We start from the raw sequence: 26,303 nt of genomic DNA, 5'->3' as shown, positions 1-26,303 counted from the left end.
GTATTTCTTGAGTTTAAAAGAAAAACATGTTTTTGATCATCTGAGACTTTCTGCTTAAGGTGGGTAGGCAACTTGCAGACTTGTCTTATAAAACCAAAACATGCTGCAACTTTGACAGTAATGCAAGGAGCAAAAGTGGATTGCCTTGCTCTGCATAATTTTGTAAAGCAGGTAATTTCACAGCATGTAAAATGAAAATTGAAGTAGCTTTGTATCAAAAATTAGATCTTACTGTGCAGAGAAAACCAAGACACAATGTGACTGCAGTCTTAGGAGTGTCCTTGGTTTGGCCCTGAGGGTCACTGTAGTATCACCATTTCCAGATTTTTTAAAATTTTAAAATACCCAACCTCTTAAAAATTAAACTAAACACAAGGAAATTATTAGCAGTGATCAGGCTAGTATGGGAACTAAGGTCATGATGTGTAAAACCTGCCTCATGAGTGACTAAAGGAAACCACACAAAGCAGCAGTTCAGCAGCTCACTTGCCTTTTAACTCAGCCCAGCAAATGTCATTGTTGGTAATACCAGGTCAGACTTACTTTGGAAATAGTTTATGCTGGACACCACTGCTGCTGCCTGGTTTTTTGCAGACTGTAGCCTGCAGCAGCACCACCAAGGAAGAGCCATGGGGACACTCAAACTACACAAAGTCTCTTCCTGGAACTATTCAACAATAACAAGCAAAAAATAACAGCCATCCTGACGTTGATCAATTCTCTGGAGGAGCAATTATTACTTAACAGGCTTCCTGATTATGTTCTGCTTCTGTCTAAGGCCTTGCTGACCATGCGGGTAATAATTTGATAACAAGAGAACCTAATTAAATTAAGGGGCCATTTTCTACATCATAATATCTTTGTAGGTAAGAGATTTGATTTGCAGTACATACTCTTCCTTCTCTTTGCTGTCTGCATTTGCCTGGTTTACAAGCAAAAAAACAAAAAGACCCAAATGCATTACCCAGCCCCCACCCTCCACCCCAAAAGTCTTGCACTTTTCATCTAGCATTATCAGAAAACAATTTTGCAAAAAATAAAAACATAGCTTACCTCCCCCCCCTCCCCTTGCTGCAAGAGTTGTTACACACGCTCCCTAAAAGGTGGGGATGACTTCTTGGGGATGCAAGGGGAAGACAGAGCAGTGGAACCCTGATGGGGCTGTCTCCAGTGCTCACTCTATTGATTTCAAAGCCTGACTCAGTCTGCACAGTTCCATCCTCTACTGATCTGGGATGATCCCCAGCTGGGCATCAGCATCCTCCTCCCCGAGTGGCCCACACTTAAGCAGATGCAGGTTTTTGACCTGGTAACACTAAGCCTTGGGGCTTAAACTCACAAAATCCTGTTGACAAGAGCACCCTGGGGAGGAAAGGAGCTCTCTGGTGTGCTCTGTGCTGCCTGCTGCACCGTGCCAGGGCGCTCAGTCATCCAGTGATTGGTGCTGACCACACCTAGTGCATCAGTCCCTGTGTGGGCTGCAAACACAACCTCATTGCTCTCGAGCCAGCAGAGCAGAAGGGGATCAAACTACAGCACAAAGCATTCAGAAGCCAAAAATTCAAGGGACAGCTGCAGAACAAAACTAGAGAGGAATAGGAACTTTACGAAGTAGAGCCCATCATCTATCTGGGTAAGCAGTTTATTTCTTTATCAACATCTTTTTGAGATAATCAGAAATCACGTAAAGCCTTGAGATAGAACACTTCAGTGCTCTGAACAACTGAGAAGCTGTAGTTGGTTTTAAAATACAATCATTCCTATAATGTATACTTGTGCCTGAGTTTAGAATTAAATGACTGAACTCCTTATTAAGACCAAAAAGTAAACCCTTTATCCCAAGAGCTTTTTAAAAAAATACCCTAAGTGGCAGGATGGAAATGCAGTTTACTTTGTCTGGCTTTAGAATGTTGAGAAGATAAATAATCCTTTTAAGTTAGCATTGTCAGGTTTGGTTTGACATTCCCTTTATGTGCCTGACCACGCGTGTGGATATTTTTGATCAGGCACCGTTATGATGAAAATTAAAAAGATCATGAAAGTTGGAGAGATGATGGAAATTTTTAGCTTCACGGGTCTTCACAGCTTTAAGTCTAAGGAGCCAACAACTTTTGGGAAGATTTTGGCATTTATATTAAACTTACAAATGAACAATCACTTCTAAAAGGATCAGTGTGACTACAAAATACAGGGAGAAGATAAATTCGAAAGCACCTTATCCCATGTCTCCCATGTGAAGGTTATTTTTAACGCGAGATACAAATATTTGCCTGTGCAAACTTGTATTTAAGTCCCACATTCTTAAACAAAAGGCTCTGTCTGTGCCAGTACCTCCATTAGATGCAATTATATTATTAAATATTAATGGTGGCTTCCTTGGAGGAATTGACTGCTTTGATCAGAACACATTGTTGGTAATGCACCATCAGCGACCACACTGAACATGAGGCTTCCTGGATGCAGAGCCACTGACACAGGGGGGGAGGTACCAGGAGCCAGCTGGACCCTGTCAGGGCCTCTTGTCCTTACCCAAACAGCAATGATGTCCTCTGCCTGTGTGTCTGTATTTTAATTTACCCAGTTACCAGTCCTGATTTGGAGACTATTATCAGACCCTGAACTCTTTTTCAACACTGCACAGCTCAGCAACGCTGTACAGGACTCTGACCAAGCACACACAACTCCAACCTGACACAAACAACCTTCTGGGAAGGATGGGTGGCCATCCACCCTCCCAAACACAGCCATTTCTCCCCACAGCTCTGCAGTCTCCTTGCTCAGAAAGACTCACCCTGTCCCCTCTGCTTACAGCCCAGGAAAGAGCAGGGCAGCAGCCAGCCCCGGAGACCCTACCTGCCACAGTGCCAGGGAGAACCATGCCTGACTCCTTCGTCATCCACTTCCTCAAGGTGCTGAAGGAGCTGCTGGCCTTCGTGCTCTTCAGTTACACCGTGCTGGTGGGGGCACTGCTGCTCGCTGGCTGGACAACGTATTTCTTGGTGCTTAAATGAGAGTTCCTCCTGTGCTCCTACAGCCACAGGCTGGCCAGGGGCTGGAGGCTCCTCCATGCAGCTCAGCACACAGGATGGCCATCCCTTCCTGCAAGCGTTTTGGTTTGTTACTGCCTCAATCGTATTTTCTTATGTAAATATTTAAAAAAAAAAAAAAAAAAAAAGTCTCTACATGCATGCACTTTACTGATCGTTGTGGCTCTTTGTCTCTCCTAGACATATGCCCCTGTTCTATGAAATATTTTAAAGCCACCCAGTAGTTTTCTCCTGAGACTCCCAGCCCACACCCCACCTCCAGAGCACCGCAGTCTGCGGAGTGCAGCAGAGGGACCCGACAGGATTCAAACATGAGCAACACCTCGAGCAAACAAGTCCTGCCTTGTCTACCTCTGCCTCATTAAGGGTGTGAAGGCAGAGATACAGTAATTACTTGTAATTTTTTTTTTTAATAACTCCTGGGAAAATGCATTTCAAATCAGCACAAGGTTTCTCCTCCTACAGCTTTATGAGTTACACTTCATGGGGTGGGGGGCACCAACACCACCTTACCCACAAGCCTGTTATTTAATGCTCTTAAGTGTGTAAAGCTTTCCAACAAATGCTTAAAAGCATGGAGCTAGCAGAAAGATATGCCTGTGATACAGCACTGCCTGGCTAAAAATAAACAGTAAACTGGCTTTCTGATTATAGGAATTTCTGGTATATACAAAAATAATAAATTTACCAAGGATGTTCAGGTACAACTATACAGGAAACTTTAGCTCAGGAAGATAGGGATTATCACTAGTGGGGAACTACCCAAAAGCAAAGCAACATCATACACTTTTGAAAACCCAAATGAAACACGGTTGGGGAGCAGAACCTGCGGCAGTCAGTGCGATCTCGGCCAACACCTGTGCTGATGAGCTGGAACGCAGCTGAGGGCTGCTTTCTGCTGAGCCGGACGGCCCCGCCGGGTGCACGAGCCGGAGTACAACCGAGGAACCGGCCAAGTACAGCCTGAGCTGGGAACTCCCGACATTTTTCAGCTCCCAAAGCCCGTGACGGGACCGCGTTACCTGCGGGGCCGGGGCCGGGGTCGGAGTCGCCTCACGCCTCAGCCGCCCTCACAGCTCCGCTCGCGCCGTTCCCGCCTTCGACCAACGGCCGCGGCGCGCGGCGCCACGCGACCCGCCCCACGTGCCCGCCCTCTGCGCACGCGCCGGGCCCAGCCCCGCCCCTTTCACCTCCCGTGCCTCGGGGCCGTGACGTCACTTCCCGCGCGCCGCCCGGTCCCAAGATGGCGGCGGGCAGCCGGTGGCTCCGGAGCTGCTGCTCCCTCCTCAGGTACCGCGGCGGGACCCGGGGTTGCGGCGGGAAGGGGGCCCAAGCGGCTTTCAGGGGAGCCGCGTCCGGCTGCGGGTAACGCGCGGGAGGCGGTTCAGGGAGCTGGAGTCAGCCCCCCGGCCGGGTTCGCTGCCGCCGAGCGCCCCACCCGCTCTCTGTCCCCTGTAACCACGCGAGCGGCGGCCGCAGCCTCAGGAGTGTCCCCAGCTCTGTGGTTCTGCGGCCACAGCACAGCTGGAGTAGCGCCAGGGGCTGAAGGGCTCACACACCGCTGGTGTGGTCTTCTGTACTTTTAATATATGCCACGAAAGAAGGAAAAAAAGGGAGAATTTCAGAAAGTTACCGTGCAGCAAAAACAGTTTAATGCCTGACTGCTGCTCTTCTCTGCTGGAGTAGTTCAGTGGTGCCCTGGAGCCCCCAGGCACTCCCACAACACTGATGTCAGTCAGAACCTCTGCAGGAGGCCCCGAGGGTCACTGGGTGACAGCAAAGTGTCAGCAGTCACCTGCTCACACCACGAATCACCTTTAAGGATGCTTTTTAAGGGTTTTTTTCAGTGTTACTGAACGTTAGCACTGTGTTGGTACCAGATGAGGTAGCTTCCTCTCTCAAAGCACTGATAATGCAACTACTTGAGTTGGTTCTGTGCTTGCCTTCCTTTTTTCACTCATAATTAATCACAGAATCAGCCAGGTTGGGAAGGACCTCAGAGCTCATCAACTCCAACCCTTGATCCACTCCCCCCGTGGTTCCCAGCCCATGGCACTCAGTGCCACATTCAATCTCTCCTTAAAACCCCCCAGGGATGGAGAATCCCCCCCCCTCCCTGGGCAGCAGGGGGAATATAAACAGAATTTGAAAAATCCATTTGCACAGAAGCTCAGTAGAGACCTGGGACCACCTCTAGGTGTTCCTTTCTCCTCTTCACCACCCGTTTCCCACCCCAGAGGGGCTTCTTTCCTGCACTTGACTTTTGTTTCTTGCATTTCCAGACAAAGCTTCCCTGTGGTGTCCAGCATCAGGAGGTGCTGCCTCTCGGGCGTGAGCGGGCGCTGGCACCGAGCGGTGGGCGTGGGGCTGGGAGTGGCTCTGTGTGCAGTCCCTGTGGCAGAGGTAACAAAAAGCATTTTCCAAGCCAGTGCTGACCCTCAGAATTGTTGTTCCTGCTGGGGGACCTCAGGTGTTGAAGCCAGGTAGTTGTCAAGAGATGAGAAGGACAACGTCTTACCCTCAGTCAGACCCTGAGGAAAAAAAAAAAATTAAAAAAAAAAAAAAAAAAATAAAGTGTTGCTCTGTTTGACAGAGGCCAAACCACAGGGAGAATTGGCCTGGTCGCTGAGAGCATCAGGATGGAGGTCAGGGGAATGTCAGGCAAAAAATTCTTGTCTCTTTCAGAAGCAGAACCCCATCTCCCTCAGTAACGAGGCGCTGATTAAACGAGCAGTTTCCTTGGTAACAGACAGCACCTCCACACTCCTCTCCCAAACAACCTACGCCCTGATTGAGGCCCTGACAGAGTACACAAAGGTGAGCAGAGATCACACACTTTGCTAGCAACTCACTCCTGGAAACCCTGAGTCATCTGGCAAAACTGCACCTGTAAAACAGCACTTGAGCTGGACTTTGATTTTTTAACGAGTTTTGACAGAGGAGGTGGGGGAGGTTCAGGTCCCTCAGGAGCAGTGGGGTGGGGGTTACTGCTCTGCTACACCAGATGCAGATCTTTAGCTTTGTCAGGTTGCTTGAGCTTACACAAAATGACTCAGAAATGGGGCTAAAAACTGATAAAAGTTACTGGACACCTCTGTACAGATTAAGTGGGATACACCACCCTCTGCTTCTGGGTGTTTTATTTACTTTCTGAGCCTATTTCTAAGGCCATGAGGTTGAGTTTCATCAGAAGAATGGAGTGAGGCATATTTAAGTTTGAAAGACTTAAATATGTTATATTTATATTTTAATTTATAAAAATATATATTTTTTAATTTTCGTTTTAATTTTTATTTATATAGATATTTATATTATATAGATATAGATATAAATCTATCTATATAAATTATAGATATTTATATAGATATTTATATTTATATTTATTTATTATTTTTATTATTTTATATTTTTATATTTACATTTATATTTTAATTTTATAAATAAATGCCAGCTTAAACATTTGCATTCCAGTTTACTTCCCAATTAGTCTATCAAGTATTTAAAGAGATGCTGTCCACAGCATTACTGTGGGCAGGCAGCAAAGCTGTCAGTGCCTCCAGAATTGCAGTGAACCCAATAACAAAGCACCAAAATTCAGCAATTTTTGCTAATTAGCAGCAGTTAACACTGTGACACCCTCAGAGATGTACAGATTGCCAGGTAACTGTGTGACATGATTCCTCTGCAGGCAATTTATACCTTGGTGTCTCTCTACAAGCAATACACAAATATCCTGGGGAAACTGAATTCAGAAGAGGTGGATGCAGTCTGGCAGGTGGTGATAGGAGCCAGAGTTGATGTAAGCAGCCACCTCCCTTCAGGCAGCAACCTGCCTCTTCAAAATGCTTGGAAACTTCTTGTCTCACTTGCTCACCTTGTCACAAAGGTGCAGAATGAAGAGCAGTCAGATGCTGTCACATCCAGATAATTAATGAGTCTTCTTTTGCCTCCAGATGACAACAAAACAGCAGGAATACCTGCGGCTGGAATCCAGCTGGATGACAGCAATCCACCTCTCAGAGATGGCAGCAGAAGCTGCCTATCAATCAGGTGAGCTCAGGATGAGTTTCTTGCAGCCAGTGCCTGTTCTTTAGAGATGCTGAGAATTTAGCTGCTTCTCTTGGCTACAGGTCCAGCAGAAGCCTTCTGAGAACAAGGTCTGGAAACTTCACGTGGGGTTTAGATCATGAGCAAGGGTGCCAAAAACTGCTGGAGGGAAGTGTCTGGCTATTTTTAAATGCAGTGTTGAAACACAGAAATAAAGCTACCCTGGGGGTCCATCAGGTCTTTCTAGCTGGATCTACTTTTATTAAAGAGGGAGAACATTTGCCTTTCACTCAGAAAAGAGAATAATTTTGGTCTTTCCTCCCTGCATATAGATTTTCACCACAAGTGTAGAGACTTGATGGCTCCAAGGTTGAGTTATGGGTTGGCTTATGGTAAATCAAAAGTTATTGGAGCAGAGAAGGGGAGGGAGGCACCCAAACTCTGTCAGTGCCTGAGACAGACACAGAATCTGTAGGAGCATGGGAGGGGGAGGGATTCCCAGTTCAGTGCTGTCACTCAGACATGAGATCAGGCTCTGGATGGGACCCACTTGGGTGGGAAGAATTCAAGGGGACAAAAACCCTCAAAGTGGGCACAGTGTTTGAGGTGTATGAACAGGAGACACATTTAGTTTTAATCAAGCTAAACACCTCTCCAGGCAGATGATAAATATAGACAATCACTTAATTGAAGGTTTACCAAGTGCTCCTCCAACCCAGTGTATTTCTGACACCTCAGGTGCAGACCAAGCCTCAGTGACAGCCCGAAGCCACATCCAGCTGGTGAAGTCACAGGTGCAAGAAGTGAGGCAGCTGTCCCAGAAAGCAGAGACCAAGCTGGCTGAAGTTCAAACAGAAGAGCTCATAAAAGCTCACGGGGAGGAATCTTCATTGCCACAGGGTGTTTTAGACAATATGGATGCAGATGATGACCCTTACCTTCGGGAGGACTGACAGGAATTGAAGCCTCACCACAGAACCAATCACAAATGGAAGGATCCCAAACTCTGAAGTGTGGCATAGTGGAAAACTACTGAAATAAGCCTATGATTCCATGGTGGTTTTTTTTTTTTTCCCCAAACAGGATTGCTTTACAAATCAAGTATCTGAAAGGCCTTGATGTTGTTTGTAACCTATCATGTTTGTAATACTTAGGGATTCAATTATTTAAATGATGAACTATGCAAATGTGACAACTGCTATCAAGGATAGCTTGGTCATTGTGTCTGCCAGGAGGGTCCTGTGGCTCCTTTGATGTGTTTGTGAGAGCTCTCTTAGAGGTATCAGCCAAAGAAGTGTATTTAAAAGTTTGTTCTTTTTAACTTGTGAAGTGAATGATGTCTGTTAGGAGATACCTTTATTAAACTGTGCAGAAGCATCTCCTGAGTGTGCCTCTTGGGTAGGAGATGAAAAGTTTTCTGAAAAGTTTGTCACAGAGCTGAGTGGTGGCTGCAGCAAGTAACATCTAATTGCAGTCAGCAAAACATTTGCTGGAGAGCTGAAAACCTCCAGTGGAGTTACCCAGGCTTCTCTGTGTGAACTTCTGCAGCTCAGTCCAGTGACATCTTTCACCACTGGTAGGACACTTTGCATCCCCAGGAAGAAGATTTGATTTTCAAGATTCTGTGGTTATAAACAAAGTCATTGTGGCAACTGCTGTGAACTTCTTTGCAAAGCAGGGAGCCAAAGTGAGTTTTTGATATTTTAATGCTTTCCAGCACAAATTTCAGGAAATTTATGCTCTCTTTTTGCAAGCTTAATGTTTCACTGCAGGCTTCAAAACCAGAGGTGTCTTTCACTGTTCCATTTCCTAACTTGCTCACTTCATGTGAAATTCACAATATCAACTGTTTAGACAATGACAGCTTAAACTGAGACTGCTCTGTAGAACAGCATCCACTAGGCCATTGCCACTGCAGATGTGAGTCAGGTAATCACCATTCATCAAGTTTTTGTAAGAAAACACACATTACAGGTTTTTCACCCCAAATACCTGCACAACATCTGTACTGAGGTTGCTGTAACTAAACTGAGCCTTGAGTCATGCTTGACTAGGAGTTTTTCAGCTGTAGCATGAACTTTGCTGTGTCTCACTGTGCCTGCCTTTTGAGCCAATGCACCCTCAGCTGCACAGCACTCTACATTTACAGATTAAATAGTAAAGGAATTAAGAAGCCACCTTTCCTTCTTCCTGCTCCTCACTGGGTGCTGCTGTTCCAGGAGTTGGGAAACACGGATTAGGGCTGGATCCAGCACTATTAAAAAAATAAAACAAACTAAAACAAACACACAAAAAAACCCAACCAACCAACCAAAATAAATAACAACCAAGCAACACTAACACAGGCAGATTATTTGCAGCAGTGACACAACTGCACCCTCTAAGCCAGCTGCTCCAGGGTAGCCTCTGACCACAACTGCTCCAGTTTGCTACAGGCTGCAGTTTAAGCACAACTGCCAAGCCAGTGACTCAAATGCACACAGAGGTTGTGCTCCTCTCAGGATGCCACAAGAACTCTCCTCAGATGCTGTGTTGCAGAGACACAGCAGAAGACACACAAGCACTGCTGCCAGTCTCCCCCTTTCAGAGCCTGCTCCCAGCCCCCTTGCTGCTCCACTTCTCACTCTATGCCCTGCTCCTCTCCCAGGCTGTACCCACACACCAAACCCCCAGACAGGACAGGAACCAACTGGTCAGTGCAGTCAAGTCACAGTGAGAGTGAGGAGCACAAGTGGCTCCATCTCACCTCCAAAACAGGGTGGGAAAGAGTCCCACACCTTAAATAGCACAATACCCCTAAGCCCACAACACACGTGCCATCACACTCTGTATCATGTTACAGATTGGCATTTGGAATCATCTCATGGCTCAGAAAAATGCTGCCACAGCATTGTGTGTTCACAGGGTACCATGGTACCTGTCCTGTCCAATCTCTTCTTTGGAACAAGCAGCAGTGCCCCAAAACTCACTTTTACTGCTGATACTCAGGCCTTGTTTACACACCCAACATACCTGAAAGTATGTGTAGACAGTTTCTCAGCTCTAACACAGATAATTAATCCCTGTCAGGGCTGTGGTGAGAAGATGCAGTACCAGCTTGCACAAGACCCTACTGAGGATGTACACACACACACAGGCTCACCCTTGGAAAAACATTTTTTTCAGGCAAACACCTACTCACATCTGGCACAGGAACAGCTCGGGTGAGTGGTAACTCCTGCCACAAGAGCCTGGGTGACACCAGAGGGCTCAGCAGGGACTACACCAGGTGCTTCAGAAAACCAAGGCAGCAAGAGATGGAACAAGGAAAGGAGCAGCCCTGCTGCCAGGAGTCCCTCAGCCTGAGGTGACACAGCACTGCAACACCACACTGGAAGGTGAGCAGCCAGCCTGCCCCTAATGCTCATCACACCTCTGCTCTCAGGATATCTGTCTCTCAGTTTGCAGTACAAGAAACCACCTCCTGAATGTTCTTCTCAGGCACCTCCAAAAGCTCCCACACACATCTGTGTGGTGAGCACTGGGCAGCTGGTACTGGACAGCAGTGACACCAGCCCAACACTAAGTGCTCTGATTTCTGTAATCACACTCTTCCTTTTACTTCTTCCTTAAGCTTTCAGGCTGCTTCCTGCTCACAAACAGCACAGCAGCTTCTCACCTAGCAGCAAGACACCCTGAAGCTGGTAAGCTATGTAAAAGGGTCACCAAATCGCAGTTTCATATTTGGTCTTTCCTCAAATTAGCAGCTCCAGCCCACTCACAGATTAATCACTTCTGCAGCAACACTTCTTGCCTGGACAGGGGCAGCAACCAGTGGCTGCTCACAGAAAAGGAAGTGGCAAGCTTCCATTGCCACATAACCTTCTCTGCTTCAGTATCAACGACTCCTGAATGCAAATGCTCAGCATTCTCTGAGCTTTTGGTTCCCTCAGCTTTCAGGAATACTCCTATGAAAACACTTTTCAAAACTGTATTTTATTTATTCCCAACATTACAACAGCAGCAGAACACTTCCCACACAATGTGAAAAGCTACAGCAGCCACTGTAACTACCACCATGATTATTCAGGACATACTTGATCCTCTCCAACCCAATCAGAAAGTGTTTGTGCAAAAACTTCCAGTGCAAATAAACCTGTAATAAACTCCTGGAAAATCCAAACAGCCTGAGCTGGAGCCCAGACCCTTGGATCATTATGCTGTGTTAAGGCAATACATTTTTGAGGCTTTTTTTTTTCCCCTCCCTCCAATCCACTCCCCTTCTCCTGCTGTCCAGTAGGACCTGTGGGATTGCTGGCCTGGGACAGCAGAGTTGCAGTGTAGCGGCCTTTCTTCTACCCTTTCAAGTAACTTCAAGTGCTCTGTCACTCATTAGTCATCATCAGCCTTCCCACACGAGACTGAATCTGCCTGGTAGTCAGACACCAGCCTTGGTGTTGCAAAGCCTCCATAGCTGGTGGCCCCTCACTCACGTCCCTGTGGTAGATGTGACTTCCCCTGGGTCCAGTCTGGGAGGAACTGAGCCAAATCCCCTACACCACATCCCCACCCTGTGACAGTTCACCTGCTCCAGTAACCCAACAACAGAAAAAAGACTTACAGTAAAACAACCCCCTAGGGCTCAAGTACAGTCTGTTAGTAGAGGATACGTTTCTACCACAACCCGATTTTTAGTTCCAGTACCCTGTGTCTGTCACCAGTCAAATTCCTGCTGTCCTCTCCTCATCAGTAGCTCCTCTTCCAAGCCCCTCTGTAGCTGTGTGTTACTGACACTGCACACCTAATGCTCTCATCCTTTACCAGCGTCCACATGATCCACATCTCAGTCGGGTTTAGCTTGTGCACAATCATCAGCCCTTTGTACAAGCAGGGATCAAAAGGATTGAAAGGTCTCTGGATCCCGAAAGTCTTAAAGCCAGCGTGGTTCTTTGGGGTCACTGCCATCTTTAACAGGCACATTCCTACAAAGACATCATCTATTGGGAAGAGCTCCGTGCCCTCTGCGGTGCTCTGGAGGCGGCGCACTGTCTCTCTGGACATCACGTAGCCCCCTCCGCCCGCGTAGAGGGGGTAGAAGGGGGCTCTGTACATGGATTCTGGAATAAAGTATTTGACCCTGGTGTTCCTGATGGGCCGGGCGTTGGCGATCACATCCCCAACAAAAAGATCCTGTGCGGGGTCCAGCTCTTGGAGGAACTCCACGATGTTGTACGTGTTGACAAAGACGTCGTCGTCGCCCTTCAGCACGAAGCTGGCGTTCAGACAGTCCTCCATGAACCAGCGGAGGAAGTGCAGCTCCTTCAGGGTCAAGTTGAAGAAGTTGTCAACAAAATCCCACTGCACAATGTCATCAAACTCCTGGCTCTCATACTCCAGCAGCTGGTGCAAGGGCTGCACCTGGATTTTGGCCTCCGAGCGCCCCAGGAGGAACACCAACCTGACCTGCTTGCCGCCGATGGACCCCTCCTTCCCCCAGGTGTTCCTGATTGCCACCCGGCGGTCTATGTTGATGGGGGAAGACTTGATTGCCAGCAAGAGGAAAGTCTCTTTGCTACACCTGGAAGGTTTCAGCAGGACCGAGAAGTTCCGGCAGTGCCTGTACGTGAGGAAGATGCGGTGAAGCTCTGGGAGGGCGAGAGAGGAATTGGCCAGGGTCAAGTCTGGCAAACACTTGCTGGGTTCAGCGTTCTCCATGACCAAAGGTTTCACTTTAGGGTTCTCTACATCCACTTTCTGGTTCGCTGACGACGCTGCCAACTTTGCCTCTTTCTTCACGTACAGAACCCAGCCCAGCAGCGTGATTGACAAGGCGTAAAGCGCGAGGCTTTTAATCCTGGGATACATGGCAAGCTCCGGCCCGGAACCCCGGCCCTGTGCGGGCAGAAGAAGAGAACCCGTTTGGGCACCGGCCCCGACACCCGCCGCGCTCCCAGCCCGCAGCCACCGACCGCAGGACCCGGTCCAGGGGAGCCGCCAGGACCGGACTCGGCGCTTCCCCTCGCCGCTGTCTCTCGAGTGTCACCAAGTCCAGGTGCTGCCGGCGAGGACGGGAGCGTTGTGACAGCTGCTCGAAAACCCCGGGGGAGCCGCCAACAGCCTCGCCCCAGGGAGAGCCGGCCCAGCTCGGGGGGCGGAGAGCGGGCTGGGAGCCCGGTGCTGCGCGGTACCGCCCGTAGCCCCGGTACAACCCATACCCACCTTCCCCGGGTCCGCAGAGCCGCCGCGATCGAGACTTACCGGGAGCCGCGACCGCGATCTACCAGGAGCTGCCCTCGCTCCGGCACCTCCCGAGGAGACCGAACCGCCCCGGCCCGGCCCCGGCCCCGCCCCCCCTGCGGGACACGGGGCTGGCACCAGGACTGGGGCAACGTGTCCCAGGCACGGCACACCGGCACCGGGCACTGCACACCCCGGGCACTGCACACCCCGGGCACTGCACCCCCGACCTTGCACACCCCACATTGCACACCCAGCCCTACCACCCGCACACCAGCACCCGGCACTGAGCAACCACGAGCCCCCGTGGCAATTCCCAGCTAAACCAGGGGCCAGGCAGTGTCCCGGCGGGGTTTATTTCCCACTCACACTTTTGCTACAGCCACATTACTGGGTCTTCCCTGCTGCCGTGGTCTCACTCTCCTGGCTCTGGGTGGCATCTGCCAAGGGCCACCGGAGCAGCTGCATCTGGAACTGAACTGTCAGAGGCACCGGCTCGAGCACTTCACCCTCCTCCGGTTCAGCACAGACTGTGTTTTCCCTTTTTCCTGTGGAAAGAAGTGCTTTGGAACTTCATGGCAGAGTAAGTCAGCATCATGGCAGAGTAAGTCACCTTCCAGGCAGCAGTGTGCAGGGGGATGCCCACTGCACCACCACTGACTTCCGGGCCCTGAGGGAAAATCTGTCTGAATATGACTTCAGATAAGAAGCCCAAAAAGCATCTGCAAGCATGCAATGGGGCTGGGTGCAATTTCACTTTTTGTTGTTAAATTCATTCGTAAGCCCTAGGGAAAAAAAGATAAAGATGCAGAAATAAATAATTTCAGGGATCCTGGAAACTAGTGTGGGATAAAATGAGACCTACGTGAGAATACTTCCAAGATGTCCTTCCATGTCAGGGCAAAGTGAGACAAAGCTTGCTGCCTTCCCTCTTTGAGCTGCCTGGAAGGGCTCCCAATCCCTTTGAGAGGACTTATTATTTGTGTGCATTTGCTGAGGGAGGGATGCAAATCAGCCCCAGCTCCTGGCTGCCAGCGTGTGGGTCCCTGTGCAGCCTGAGCTGCACTGAAGCCCATCCCCAGTGCTTCAGGCCACGGCCACCACCACAGCTCCACGGTGGGTCCACTCTACACAAGGTGATAAGCAAGTTCCAAGTGACTACAGTGTGGTTTGGTGACTGCTGGAGCAGCCAGGGTTCACAGACATGCAGCAGCACTCAAGCAGCCCACCTGCCCCCACAGCCAGGTTGTACTTTGAGCCCTGAGTCACCAGGGAGCACAAGGCCACGGTGCTGGGGGTAGCAAGGTGTGGGGGCAGCAAATCTTCAGGCACTACCTCTTTGCAATCTGCACTTGAAGATTGCAGCAACCTGGGGAGGTGGTCAGCCAGCTGCCACCTGCACAGGCATAAGGAGACACCAAGCCAAGTGCTATCTCAACCATTTATCACTCTGGGTCCCCTGCGTCACCAGTGGCTTTCTGTGCAGCCACCACCATCTGTGGCCACACAACATCCTGCAGATGGGCTTCTTTCTCACTTAGGCTGAAGAAAAAACCTCTATCATGCACAGTGACCACAGGTGCTGAGATGGAAGGGGAAGTAAAAAATCACCACTGCTAAACTTCAGTGGCATAGCAGCAGCCCCCTGCTTCAGCAGCAGCCTGAGCACACACAGCAAGCACACAGCTTCTTGTGGGGAACAATAATTCAAGTTTTTTCCCTCTTCTCAGGTAGCTGGAAAGGCCATCAGGCTTCCTCAAGTACAGACACAGCCCAGGGCTGTGAGATCCTCCCTAAAGAAAGGGACCTTGCCATGAGTGACTGTACATGGATAGATCTCTTGGGAAATGGGATTAATTGCTCTCTTAAATCAGTGACTAAATCTCATGTCAGAGCAGGGACACAAGGCTCCTTTGGTAGCTCCAAGTGGTGCTGGGGCAGTCTGGCCTGCTCAGTGCTCTCCTAGACCTGTGAACAGCTTTTCAGAGCTGTCCTGCCACCCCCTTCCCTCCCCCCCCCCCCCCCAACTTCCTCCTGCTCTTCATTATCCCTTCGATGTGCTGGCACTGCTGTTTTTGCAGTCAAAACAAGAATGCTGGAAAAATAACCTGCAAGAGGCAGGGTGAGGTTTGTCTCCAGTGGTTTAAGCACTCTGGCTCAGCAGACCATGAGCTCTGCACTGGGGAGGCAGGAGACACCCCTCAGGTGACAGGGTGGCCTCAACATGGGGGACAGCATTCTGGGGGTGTTCCCAGCCCCACCATGGGGTGGCTTGGGCATCTGAGGCTCCCTGGGCATTTCATCTCTTCTGCATCTCATCCCTAAGCCCGAAAGAACAGTAATCCCCCCTGCAAAGTGCTTTGGGATGAGAGCTGGAAACGGATGAGGACCTCATTATGCCTCCCAGACAGCACTCCACCCAGCTCAGCCTCAGCCCACACCACTGCCCACATTCAGCAGCCGAAGCTCAGCGGGCAGCACCCCAAAAAATCTCCTCTCCCCTCCTCCTCTGGCCCGCAGAGCTGGGCTCCCAGCACAGCCCACCCTCGGTGCCTGCTCACTGCTTCACCAAGGTGTCCGGGCGTGTGTCTAACCCCGCAGCCCCCGCAGTCAATGGCCGCATTCACAGCCCCGGGCTCAGGATGTGAGTAAGCACCGGGCTCGGCAGCGCTGGCAGCGCGGTGGGGACCTGCGGCTGCCTCCCGGCCCGGCCCCGACGCTGTTTGCCCTCACACACACAGCTCTCAACCCAGCCAGTTCCAGTCTCCATCACCTTTGGCAGACACCGAGCTTTTCCTGCTGGCCTGATTTGCTCTTTCTGCTTTCGGTTTTTTGCTCTTGTCTTTGCCTTTTTTCTTGTCCTGAGGAGAGAGATGTTTCCATAGTTAGGCTGTGTTGAAATTCACAGCCCCACGTTCAGTCCAGCATGTGGGCTCTGCCACTGAGATTTAAAGGGGGAAGGGGTGAAGGGAGGCAGGAGCACAGCGGTGGGACTGCTCAGAGAAGAAAATCTAGGAAACAGAAAGTGTTGGTACAGCTGGTGAGTGTTGCCATGCTGAGAGAGAGAGAGAGAGAGAGAGAGAAAGGGCACCAGAGGAAGTACACACAAGTGGTTACTTTCACATTCTCAGTTGGAAAAATAACCTCATCGATTTTCCTGGCCCACAGAAAAAGAGTACTCATTGCAAATATCAGCATTAAATAACAATATTAGTTGTGTTTAACGATGCTTAGGCAGGATTATTTCAGCCTTATTTTATGGAGTGGAAAGCTGAGGGATGGACAGGAGGGATGCCTGAGCCAGCTAGGACACACTATTTACCTTCTCCTCCAGACTTGGTGGCTGCTCAGTGATCAGGACCCCAAAGTCACACACAGTTGCCACCAGGTCCTCAGTGGCCACCAGGGTCTCCAAGGTCACCCTCATTGTGCCCAGGGTCTTCTGAATGGGAGGGTCGCTGCGGAATTCACGGGGCTTTTGCTTTTTCTTCTTTTTCTGCTTTTTCTCCTTTTTCTCCTCTTTGGGCACAGGACCCTACAGGACACCAGCATGGGGACAAAGCTCATCAGAGGGCTGGGGTCCCTTTACCAGACAGCAAGCAACCCTAACCCAGCCCCTTACCCACCACTGCATCCAGACTGAGATGTGTGTATATCAGCTTCTGCCTCCCTCCCACAGTAAGGGGGAACTTTGGTGAGAGGTCTGAGGTGACAGGGACATTCTCTGACTACACCAAACTGGCCCAGAAGAAAGGCCCTCATTCCTCCACCATCATCTTTGCAGCTCAGATGAGTTTGGATGTTGTTCTCCCTCAGCACCCTACCTTGGTGCTGCCTTTCCGTGGCCCCTTTTTTGGTTTCTCCTTCACGACTTCATTTTCTTCTGGGTCAGAATCAACAGGCCAGGAAACCACCTGCCCGGAGAGAGAAGCTGGTGCTGCAGGCTCTGGGACACCCAAGAACCCTGGCCCAGGGTCAGTGTCATCCCAGGCTGCCTCCCAGAGGGAACACAATACATTGCTGGGTCTCCCAGCAGCTTTTTCCATCCAGCTCTGCCACACACTCACCTTCTCCTCCACAACTGAGACAACTGTTCCTGCTGCCAAGTAGGACTTCAGCCCCACCAAGTCCTTCACAACGTGCTCCTTCCTGTAGCTGCAGTCGATGGTTTCTTCCCATGGCATTCCAGGAGTGGCAAACACCTTTGCTGCACAGGGACACAAAAAAGGTCTGAGGAGAGACCTCTTCTTACTGAGGACAGAAGGACCCCTGGGACACAAGTGGTGCCAATTTATTATCCACCAGCCACAGTAACAGCCCAGCTGCAGCCCACACTGAGAAGCATGACCTGATGCCCCCACATGCCAGGAAGAGCCATAAACTGAGCAGTGGGACAGGGGATTTGTAATTCCTAATTACCAGAGTGGGCCTTGGACTCCACCGTGGCTGCAGGCTCCTGTGGGCTCCTTGCTTCTTCTGTGTCTTGAGCAGAGCTGTCCATATCCAGGGTGGCCACCACAGGACTCTGATGGATTTTTGTATCCTGGAATAGAAAGGGATCTCTTGGCAGGGCCTGTCTGGTTGGGTTTGCATCAGGACCAGGGGGTAGAGCTGCTTCTGAAAGCCCACTCCCCAGCCCACCCTCATCATGGGAAGAAGGGGCATGAGTGCTGAGGAAGGGGTCTGCCAGGAAGGGTCCATTAATGCACTCCCACATACAGTGGGCTCCCCAAAAGGGACAGGGAACGTGGCCAGCAGGGTCTTGTCCTGCCAGATGTGGCCACATGTGAACTCTGTCCTTGGTGCTGCTGCTGCCCACACAGCTCCATTACAAATAATCTCACTCTTCAGCCTGGAGGTGAAGTCCCCCTTGCTGTGGTCTGACACGGCCTGTTGCTTTCAGGAGCACAAACCTCAGTGCTGCTGCTGTCCTGGATCTCCTCTCCCTCTGCAAACTCGTATGTCACACAGTAGCTGTAGGTGACCACTGAATCCTTGGAGCCATCCTCCAGCTGCTCACAAGGAACAGGGACTCCCTTGATTTCCCCAATACTCACAACCACTCGTGCTTCACTCCTGATCAGCTCTAGAAGGAAGACAATCTTTCTAAGAAGATGCAGTGTGCTCCTTCTAGAGCAAGAATGGTACAGAGCAAGTGGAAGCCCCCAGGACCCCACATCCCACCACCTGGCATCCCTCCCTGCCACCCTATGCTAAAGCTGTGACAAGCCACTGCCACATGGGGTCACCCCAAAGCCATGCAAACATCTGGCTTGGTTGCTTTGCCTCCCCAATTATCATTTTAGACTCCAAAGAGCACAACCAGCCCATAAACTCTTTGAGTAGGGGCCATCAGGAGGGGCTTCCCACCCTGTGTGTCTCCAGTCTCCTGCTGTCATCCCAGCTGGGGATGTGCCACACTGTAGAGGTGGCACATGCTTCATGCAGACAGAGCAGCAAAGATGTGAGCATCCTCCCCATCCTGAAGTACTCCTCTTTCTGGAGCTCCAGAGGGAAACACAATCTGAATCTGGATGGTCTCCAGATGGCAAAGATGGGAGGAGGCCACGACATGAAAGCAATGCTAAGATTAGCTTTTTCCTGCAGTCTTTGGACCTCATTAGAGCTAAAATTACCTTGATTACTACTTGTACTAGTGGGGTAAAAAGGCACACAGAAAGATCTCCATTTGAGGAGGGGCAAGAAGGAAGTCAGTACTGGAACCAGAGTTTGCCCTGATGATTCCTACCTCAACCACAAGGAAACCACCTCCCCAATCCCAAGTTCAGCATGGAGAGGTTCAAAGGCAAAGGCTCACCTGGCTGCCCTGCCAAACCATGGAACTGGTCCCGCTCCTCAGGCTCTATGTGGATGTCATCAAGGATGAAGAGCTTGGGCAGGCTGTCCACAAGGAAGCCTCTGTACGTGGGAATGAGAGCCAGGGGGTTCCCTTGGAGCAGCAGGATGCGGAGCTTCTGCAGACTGGAGAGCTGGGAGACCAGATCCAGCAGATCCGTGAGGCTGTTATAGCTCAGGTCAAGGGAGACAAGATTTGGCCTAAGGAAAGAACACAGAGAAAAGGGTAAACAAACAGCATCCACCTGAGGATAGAGAGGTACTGCCCTGGGTTGTAAAAGAAGTAAGTATTACGTTTCCCCAGCACAAACTGGGTCAAACTGGGAAATCCAATGGAACAATCTCAAGAAACAACCCTGCCAAAGGGCTGCACTTTCCTAACACGGGGTCATCTGTTCATCTGCCCACCTCCCCTTCAGAATCCCACATTCACCCTGTGGCATTACCAGCAGTTTGCAGTGAGGTACTTGTCCTGCCAGGGGCTGCACAACCTGTTGTATCCCAGCCCCAAGTGCTGCAGCTCTGGAAGAGGCTGAGCACACAGGTCCTGCAGATCAGCCACAGCATTGCAGCAGAGCTCCAGAACCTGCCCAGGACAGAGGGAACAACAAATACTTTGCAATAAGCTGTTCCTGGCACTATCTTTGAGCTGCTCAACTCATGCTGTGTTCCCAGACAGGACCTTCCTCCTCATCCTGCTGTCACAAGGCATCACTTGCTCACCTTCAGTGTCTGGGGCAGGTTAGCTGAGGTGATCCTGCTGATCAGGTTGGTACTGAGGATGAGCTCCTCCAGCTGCTCAAACTGCAACAGACCCTCATCCACCTCCTCCACCTGTAGAGAGCTGGGTTTGTCCAGTGTGTCCTTGAGCCACCTCGTGGCCAAGGGGACAGGGACTTGTAGTGTTGATCCCTGTGACACATGGGTAACATGGATTGGTGCCACATGCCAGGTAGGATGGGGGGCAGCAGCTCTACCCCAGCTGCAACAGTGGCATCTGTGAAGACCCTGGGGTGGGGAAGGTGTCCTTTTCTCAGGATGTTTTCCCTCCCTACGGGAAGATGTGGTTCCCTGGCCTGGTGCTGGGTAGCTTTATGGTCTGCACTTACTTCCTTGCCAACGATCCGTAGGGACCTGATGAGCTGGAAGAGGCTGGGGCCACGGACAGCTTTGGGTGTCAGCACAGCCACTTCCCTCAGGTGCTGATCCTGGGGGTTGCAGCCTGGTGGCAGAGCCCAGGGGCTGTGCTGGTCCCTCAGCAGCTCCATCAGTGCCTCAGGGCTCTCCTCACCCACTCCCACAGCCTCCTCCTGCCCTGCTGTGGCTGCCCCCAGCCCGGGCTGATCTCTGCAGAGGCTCCTGAGTGCATCCCAGCGGGACCTGTTCTGCAGAGAGGGGAGAAAAAAAAAAAAAAGAGGTGGTGACAGCCCCGCAGCCCACAGCTCCCCCCTGGCTGTGCCCACCAACCCCCTACCCAGCTGCCAAGGCCACAGGGGAAGTCCTGCAGAGCCAGGCACCGCAGGTGCTCCCGAAAAGCAGCAGACACACTGCAGCAGCCACGTCCTGCCATCCAGCCCAGCAGGGCACTGGAATCCCCTGGCTCAGCAGCAGGAGTGCCTGTTGCTAGGAGATGGCAGGGACGCGGATACCCCGGGATCCTGGGACAAAGCTCCAAAAGCAGAGCCATGGAGTGAGCCTGGAATGGCACCGAGCTCGCCGGGTTGGGAAAAAATCCCTGGTTTTCTGCATCTCCCCTGGATTCTGGGGGCTGTTGCCCACCAGGGAAAGAGAAGGTGGCCTAGTGCAGTGTTTGCAGGGTCAGCCCTGTCCCCTGGGCAGGGATTTGTGGCATGGCATTTGCTATTTCACTTATCCACATCCTGAGTGTCACCCAGGCTTTGGGGAGGAAGCAGTCAAGTTCTCAGCTGGAGAAGCTCTGCTCTTCACTTGCCTGCAGGGCACGGCAGCAACTGCAGCCCAAGGCCATTGGAAAACAAAGTTCAAAGCTAAAAATACACATGGAAAATGGTAGATAGGTCCTAGGAACAAAAGGCACAGCTCTGTCTCAGGTCAGATTCAGGTCTCCACGTTCCGAGGTTTATTTGCTTTTTCCAGCAGAAGGTGTTGAGTCAATGGCTAGAAAATCCACTTCAGGGAATCTACAGAGCAGAACCTGTGGGCAAAACTTCACCAAATGAATCGCAGGTGCTCCGTGGCATCTGGTGGCTACGTGGTGGAAAGCTGAACCTCCACTTGGGTTGGGTTTTAGAGGACAGATGTCAATCTGCTCCCTTATCAGCCAAGCAGCTTATCACAGCTGTGTACAGATAGGAAAAGATGTGCAGAGCATGCACACACCAAGAGACAGGGCTAGGGTGGAGTAGAATAACCAGGCAAACTGCCATCCTCAGTAGAAAATGAAGTCAAATTTTTGAAAAAGCATTACCAGTGGTTGAATCATGTTTTCTGGGAAAGCCAAGCTGTAAGAATGCTGCTTCTCTTATCTGTATCACTGCTACAAATAACTGGGCCCCACTGCCATCAATGCTGCACAAAGAGATGTTCCCTGCTCTCAGAAGACCACCAGCTGCAACTCCCTGTCCATCCTTGGCTGCACCCATCAGGAGCAGCTGGAAGGGGACTGGCAGTGCTGGCTGCCCAATGTTCTCTTGGATGTGCAAGCTCACACACCTTCCACATTCCTTGCAAGGAACCATCAGGCAGCAACTGGCCACTAAACTCCCTGCTTTTTGGGTGCTTCCAAACAAGCAACCCTTCAATATCACTCTTCTGCCTGAAAGAACCATCTGTACTCATCTTTGTCCTAAAGAACATCACAGAGAGTCATCATTTTACCCCCAAATAAAAACAAAAACCTTAAATTAAAAAAGCATCTGCCAGACCTGTCCTTTTCTGGGTCTCCAGCACTCTGCTGTACTGTCTGCCTCAGGCCACAGTCACGGTATCTGGTTCTTTCTTTCCATTATTTAGCATTTGGGCTCATGGGTAGTGCAAGAAGAAATGCATCCCTGTGCTGGCTGCATCCCTCTGCTTGGCTGTCAGCTGTCCAGGGTTCCCTTGCAGCACGTGGCAGAACCATTTCTGTGTTGAATCTCCATTATTGTGGCTTCAAGGAAAGAACTGAGGCCTGAGGTTACAGGGTGGTGGGACCTGAGTACAACATCATCCAGGAGAAATGGATGGATCATCCATCATCCATTCCCTTTTCAAACCCTGGGACTCAGTTCAGCACTGAGTCCTTGTACCTCTCTCAGGCACTTCAGAGAAGCTCATGCTCACATCAAGTTTTTATTTTCTGAGATGGATTATTTCATGTGGAAAAGAGAACTCTTGATTATTTTGACACCAAACTGCTGTTTCTTGAAAGTTTTCTGGTGACTTGACAAGCATTTACCTTCCAACCACTACCTTCCAGGTGACAGGGCTGGGAAGTACAAGTGTGTATGTGCCACTGAGCATTATCCCAAAGGTGCATTCATAGAGGTTTCCTCTGCTTTCCTTTCTGACCCTGCAGGAGAAGGCTGATGGCTCTGGGTACCAGTGGTGTGCTTGTGTGCTCCAACCACGTTTTTTAAAAAAAAAAACAACAGTTTAGGTTCTAAATCTTACATTTTGGAGAGGTCAAGGATGTAGATGATGTAGTGATGCCTAAGCCAAGCATCCTGAACTCCTAGAAAAAAAGATGGTATGGGACACCATTGGTGTCAGTCCGAAACTACTGCTAGATCACAATCAGGGCAGATGCATTTGAACCAACTTTTGATGTAATCTTTTAAAAAAGGAAAAAAAACCCCAAACTACCACCGCAAAAAAACCAAGCCAAACCTGCAGTATTTAAATGCAGCTTGGGTGTCCACATCTGCAGCACTCCGGGCTACAAGCAGCTTGAACACCAACCTCCAGCCAGCTTCCAGCCACATCAGCTGCTCTCCAAGCCCACCATGAAGCACCAAGCAGGTGGGTGAGACTTAACCTGGTTCTGCACTGTAAGCTTCCACTGGTTGATGTTCATAGTTACCTCAACCACTTCTTGTCTACTTGCTTTACAAATCCAGCACACTGCAAAAAACCCAGGAAGTTTTGCAAAGATGATGTAGAGGCTTGAGACTAACCATGGTACTCTCTCTCTCTCTCTCTTTTTTTTTTTTTTTTTTTTTTTGGGGGGGGTTTTGTTTTGTTTTGTTTTGGTTTGGTTTTTGTGTTTTTTTTAATTTCCCCTCTTCATTTGAATGCAGAGTTTAACAGGTTTGCAATCTTCTTCTGTTCACTGATACCTTTGGGCTCCTTGGCAATAAAAGCAACCTCGGGAGAAAGCAACTCTACTGCAGGACAGCTGCAGAATTTTACTACCAGAATAAAGCCCTTAGCATGGATGATAGAAATGCAAGCAACAAAGTTGTTTAAAAACTACGTAAGTGTACATTGCATTTGCTGTGTCTGTCTGTGGAGAAATCTCTTGATTACAAAAATCCAGAAGAAATATTTGGGTTAGGACCTAAAATAGTGTGGTCTGTATTCCACACAGGATGAAAGGCATTATTTTCACACAGAGTTGGAGCAATGTGAGGACAACTAGGGAAAGCCTGGGCAACTCAGCTAGCTGCTACCTGCTATCTTCTAGAAGAAACACATTGCCCTTTCTTGGTCTTCTGGGTCATGCTAGGTTTGACAGAGCCACTTTTTTTGATGAATTTAGTCAGATCACTGGAAACACGGGGAGACCTGCCTTGCTCTTCAGTCTGAGCCTCGTATTAAAGCAGTCAGGAGCACTTCTGCCAAAAAACCTGCTCCCTCATCCTCTCCTTGGAGATGGCAAAACGTGCACTGAACCTAAGGGTTAATGCTTCAGACAAATTTCAGTTCCTAGGAACATGCTCCCAAGAGTATGCATGTTGATAAAAATCAATGCAAACATTTCCCCTGAATTTCATTCTTGAAATCAAAACCGTCTCTTGCTGAAACTGAAGAAAATATGCTCAGGTCACAGGAAATCTCTTGCATGAATAAATTTTGCCCCCAAGACTTAAGAAAAGCTGAAACCAAGGCCAGGCAGGCAATGAAGATGGAAAATAGATCACGACCAGAGCCACGGGCAGTGTGCAATTCCTACCTGATGAAAGGAGTGTGGGTGTTAATACGGAGATCGAGTAACAAAAAACCCCAAGCACACACAAACCAAAAGATAGGTGTGTGTGCACCAGGACTTCCAAACATGAAGCAGCAACCAGGGAAAAGATAAACCAAAATAATAATAGTAATTTTTCCCTCTTCTTCCTCCCCTACAGAACATGTGCAGCTCTGTAAGCCCCAGAACAGTGAGCTGGCTCTCTGCTGTCCCCCAGGCTGAAGACATGGTGAAGAAAATCCCTGAGTGCCCAGCTTTTGACAGCAACTGCTGCACTTTCCACATCTTTTACAACGCTTTGCAAAGCTTGAGGAGTGAGATAGAATCCATCTGTGGCAAGCAGGTAACCATGTTTGTGGATGGCAACCTCAACCAGCTGTACGTGACGCTGAGCGAACGCGCCGCGCTCTACGCCTGCAGCAACCAGGACCTCCCCCGGGTGGAGCCCAGCCAGGTCCAGAGGATGAAGATGGCAGAGAAGAAGATGTACATCTGGAGGGTTTTAGAGAAATATGAGACATATATAAAAAACACAACAAAACTCTACTCTTCCTCAGAAATGTAATGTGCCAGGGCAAAAATACCCAACTGCTTTAAGATGCGAGGTTTGGGACCCCCCATCAGTAGTGGGGATCAGTTTGATGCCAGAGCAACACTGCTCATGGAGTTGCTACCCAACGTGTTATCACTATATAAACTAGTTTTTAATTTAATATTTAAAGGATAAATATCTTAAGTTATTAATTATATTTATTATAAAACTATTTATACTGGTTTATTTGCAGGAGCATATAAAAAGGATTGGCTAAATCTAGCCAGAGTGATTTAATTAACTAATCAAGCCAAAAATAAGCAAGCAGGAAAGCAGGATTTCAGCAATTTTAATGTTCTTTATATTTTTATCTTGCAATTATTTTTTTTAAAGTGGCTTGTCAGTAGACTGACTTTGTACTTTTCTCTGCTAGTGCCCTATATTTTTATAAAGTTAAGTAATTATATAGTTCATATATATTTATTCATATGTTCAACTTTTATATTTTAATACTGAAAGGGTTTTACTTATTTTCTGTCATTATAATTGGATAAAACCTGGACTTTAAATAAAATGAGATTAAATAAAACAAATACTGCTTTGATTCTTCTATTACTGTAATTTTTTTACAGTATTTTTGCTCTGAAAACCTGGTGGTTTATTAAGCAGCAATTCAGCCAGTTGCTTCTGGTCCCTAAGTTAAAGATATTGTAAGATTATATACTCATAAGCTCCATTAAGTCAAAGTCTTATCCAATCACAAGGATGAGATTAACCAACATCAACTCTTAGGCAATGATTTTTAAATTAAATCCCTATTTTTAACTAATCTATTACCTTTCACTTCAGCTGGAGGCTCAGTCACCCAGTGCTGCTTCCACTAGGCAAGAAAATCCACGTATCAGTGAGGTGACAACTGAAGCACAAAGAGCTGAAGTGTCCTACCAGGGAAAAACAAAAATCAGTCATTAAATGAGAAGATAAAATACTATTTGTTTCATTTTAAAATGGACTTAAGCAGCTCACTGCCTGACACTGACATCAGTTCCATGGGAATACCATGTTACCCAGTCTCAGTGCTGCTCTGGGGAGTCCACTGTCCCTGCAGCATCTCAGCCAAGAGCCCCAAATCCAAACCTGCAAGAAAATAAGAACATCAGGGTTCAAGGCAGTGGTGCAGCCCCCACAGGCTTAAGGGTTTTACCTTTCTTGGAGAAACATCAGCCTGGTAGAAGTAGGTGCAGAAATAAGTAAACGTTTGCCTGCTTATTTCTGTCAAAAGAGATGCTTCTCCTTGTTGTGCTTAATATAATTAAAGTGTCTGATTATAATTCAGAGTAAGTGCCCTCAACACCACTTCAGAATTGTAAAAAGGATGGCAGGTGCTGGTCGTGGTCCAGAAACAATACCATTTACCATTTCCCCACATCTAATTAGAAAATAAAGGCATTACATCCAG

At 49.1% G+C, this 26,303-nt stretch overlaps 4 protein-coding genes and 1 long non-coding RNA gene across 5 annotated transcripts in view; 2 read left to right on the top strand and 3 right to left on the bottom strand.

Annotated features, from left to right (window-relative positions):
- The window catches only part of LOC139804917 (uncharacterized), a 44,572-nt gene extending 41,628 nt beyond the window's left edge, over positions 1 to 2,944 (bottom strand). Inside the window, exon 1 of the long non-coding RNA XR_011729604.1 lies at positions 2,854 to 2,944. This is a non-coding gene — a long non-coding RNA (uncharacterized lncRNA). The remainder of the gene's footprint in view (positions 1 to 2,853) is intronic.
- On the top strand, positions 349 to 3,688 carry LOC139804916 (uncharacterized). The gene is made up of 2 exons (XM_071762714.1): positions 349 to 1,633; positions 2,812 to 3,688. Exon 2 carries the CDS (start codon positions 2,877 to 2,879, stop codon positions 3,009 to 3,011), a length of 135 nt encoding a protein of 44 aa, XP_071618815.1. The 5' UTR covers positions 349 to 1,633; positions 2,812 to 2,876; the 3' UTR covers positions 3,012 to 3,688.
- A 566-nt stretch (positions 3,689 to 4,254) lies between these two features.
- On the top strand, positions 4,255 to 8,471 carry DIABLO (diablo IAP-binding mitochondrial protein). Its single transcript, XM_071762713.1, has 6 exons — positions 4,255 to 4,337; positions 5,330 to 5,450; positions 5,733 to 5,864; positions 6,736 to 6,846; positions 7,001 to 7,097; positions 7,833 to 8,471. The coding sequence occupies exons 1-6, from the start codon at positions 4,291 to 4,293 to the stop codon at positions 8,045 to 8,047; spliced, it is 723 nt and encodes a 240-aa protein (XP_071618814.1). The 5' UTR covers positions 4,255 to 4,290; the 3' UTR covers positions 8,048 to 8,471.
- A 311-nt stretch (positions 8,472 to 8,782) lies between these two features.
- On the bottom strand, positions 8,783 to 13,634 carry B3GNT4 (UDP-GlcNAc:betaGal beta-1,3-N-acetylglucosaminyltransferase 4). Its single transcript, XM_071762712.1, has 2 exons — positions 13,332 to 13,634; positions 8,783 to 12,965 (listed from the first exon to the last, which is right to left on the bottom strand). Exons 1-2 carry the CDS (start codon positions 13,554 to 13,556, stop codon positions 11,820 to 11,822), a joined length of 1,371 nt encoding a protein of 456 aa, XP_071618813.1. The 5' UTR covers positions 13,557 to 13,634; the 3' UTR covers positions 8,783 to 11,819.
- Positions 13,635 to 13,697: 63 nt separating this feature from the next.
- LRRC43 (leucine rich repeat containing 43) lies at positions 13,698 to 22,069 on the bottom strand. Its single transcript, XM_071762710.1, has 12 exons — positions 20,641 to 22,069; positions 20,276 to 20,551; positions 19,890 to 20,000; positions 19,613 to 19,752; positions 19,129 to 19,367; positions 18,224 to 18,396; positions 17,730 to 17,853; positions 17,378 to 17,517; positions 17,135 to 17,224; positions 16,633 to 16,845; positions 16,084 to 16,171; positions 13,698 to 13,858 (listed from the first exon to the last, which is right to left on the bottom strand). Exons 1-12 carry the CDS (start codon positions 20,851 to 20,853, stop codon positions 13,698 to 13,700), a joined length of 1,968 nt encoding a protein of 655 aa, XP_071618811.1. The 5' UTR covers positions 20,854 to 22,069.
- Positions 22,070 to 26,303: the final 4,234 nt, after the last annotated feature.

This window comes from Heliangelus exortis, chromosome 19 (genome assembly GCF_036169615.1).
Source record: "Heliangelus exortis chromosome 19, bHelExo1.hap1, whole genome shotgun sequence".
NCBI classification, from domain to species: domain Eukaryota; kingdom Metazoa; phylum Chordata; class Aves; order Apodiformes; family Trochilidae; genus Heliangelus; species Heliangelus exortis.
This window is presented reverse-complemented; position numbering and strand designations above follow the sequence as displayed.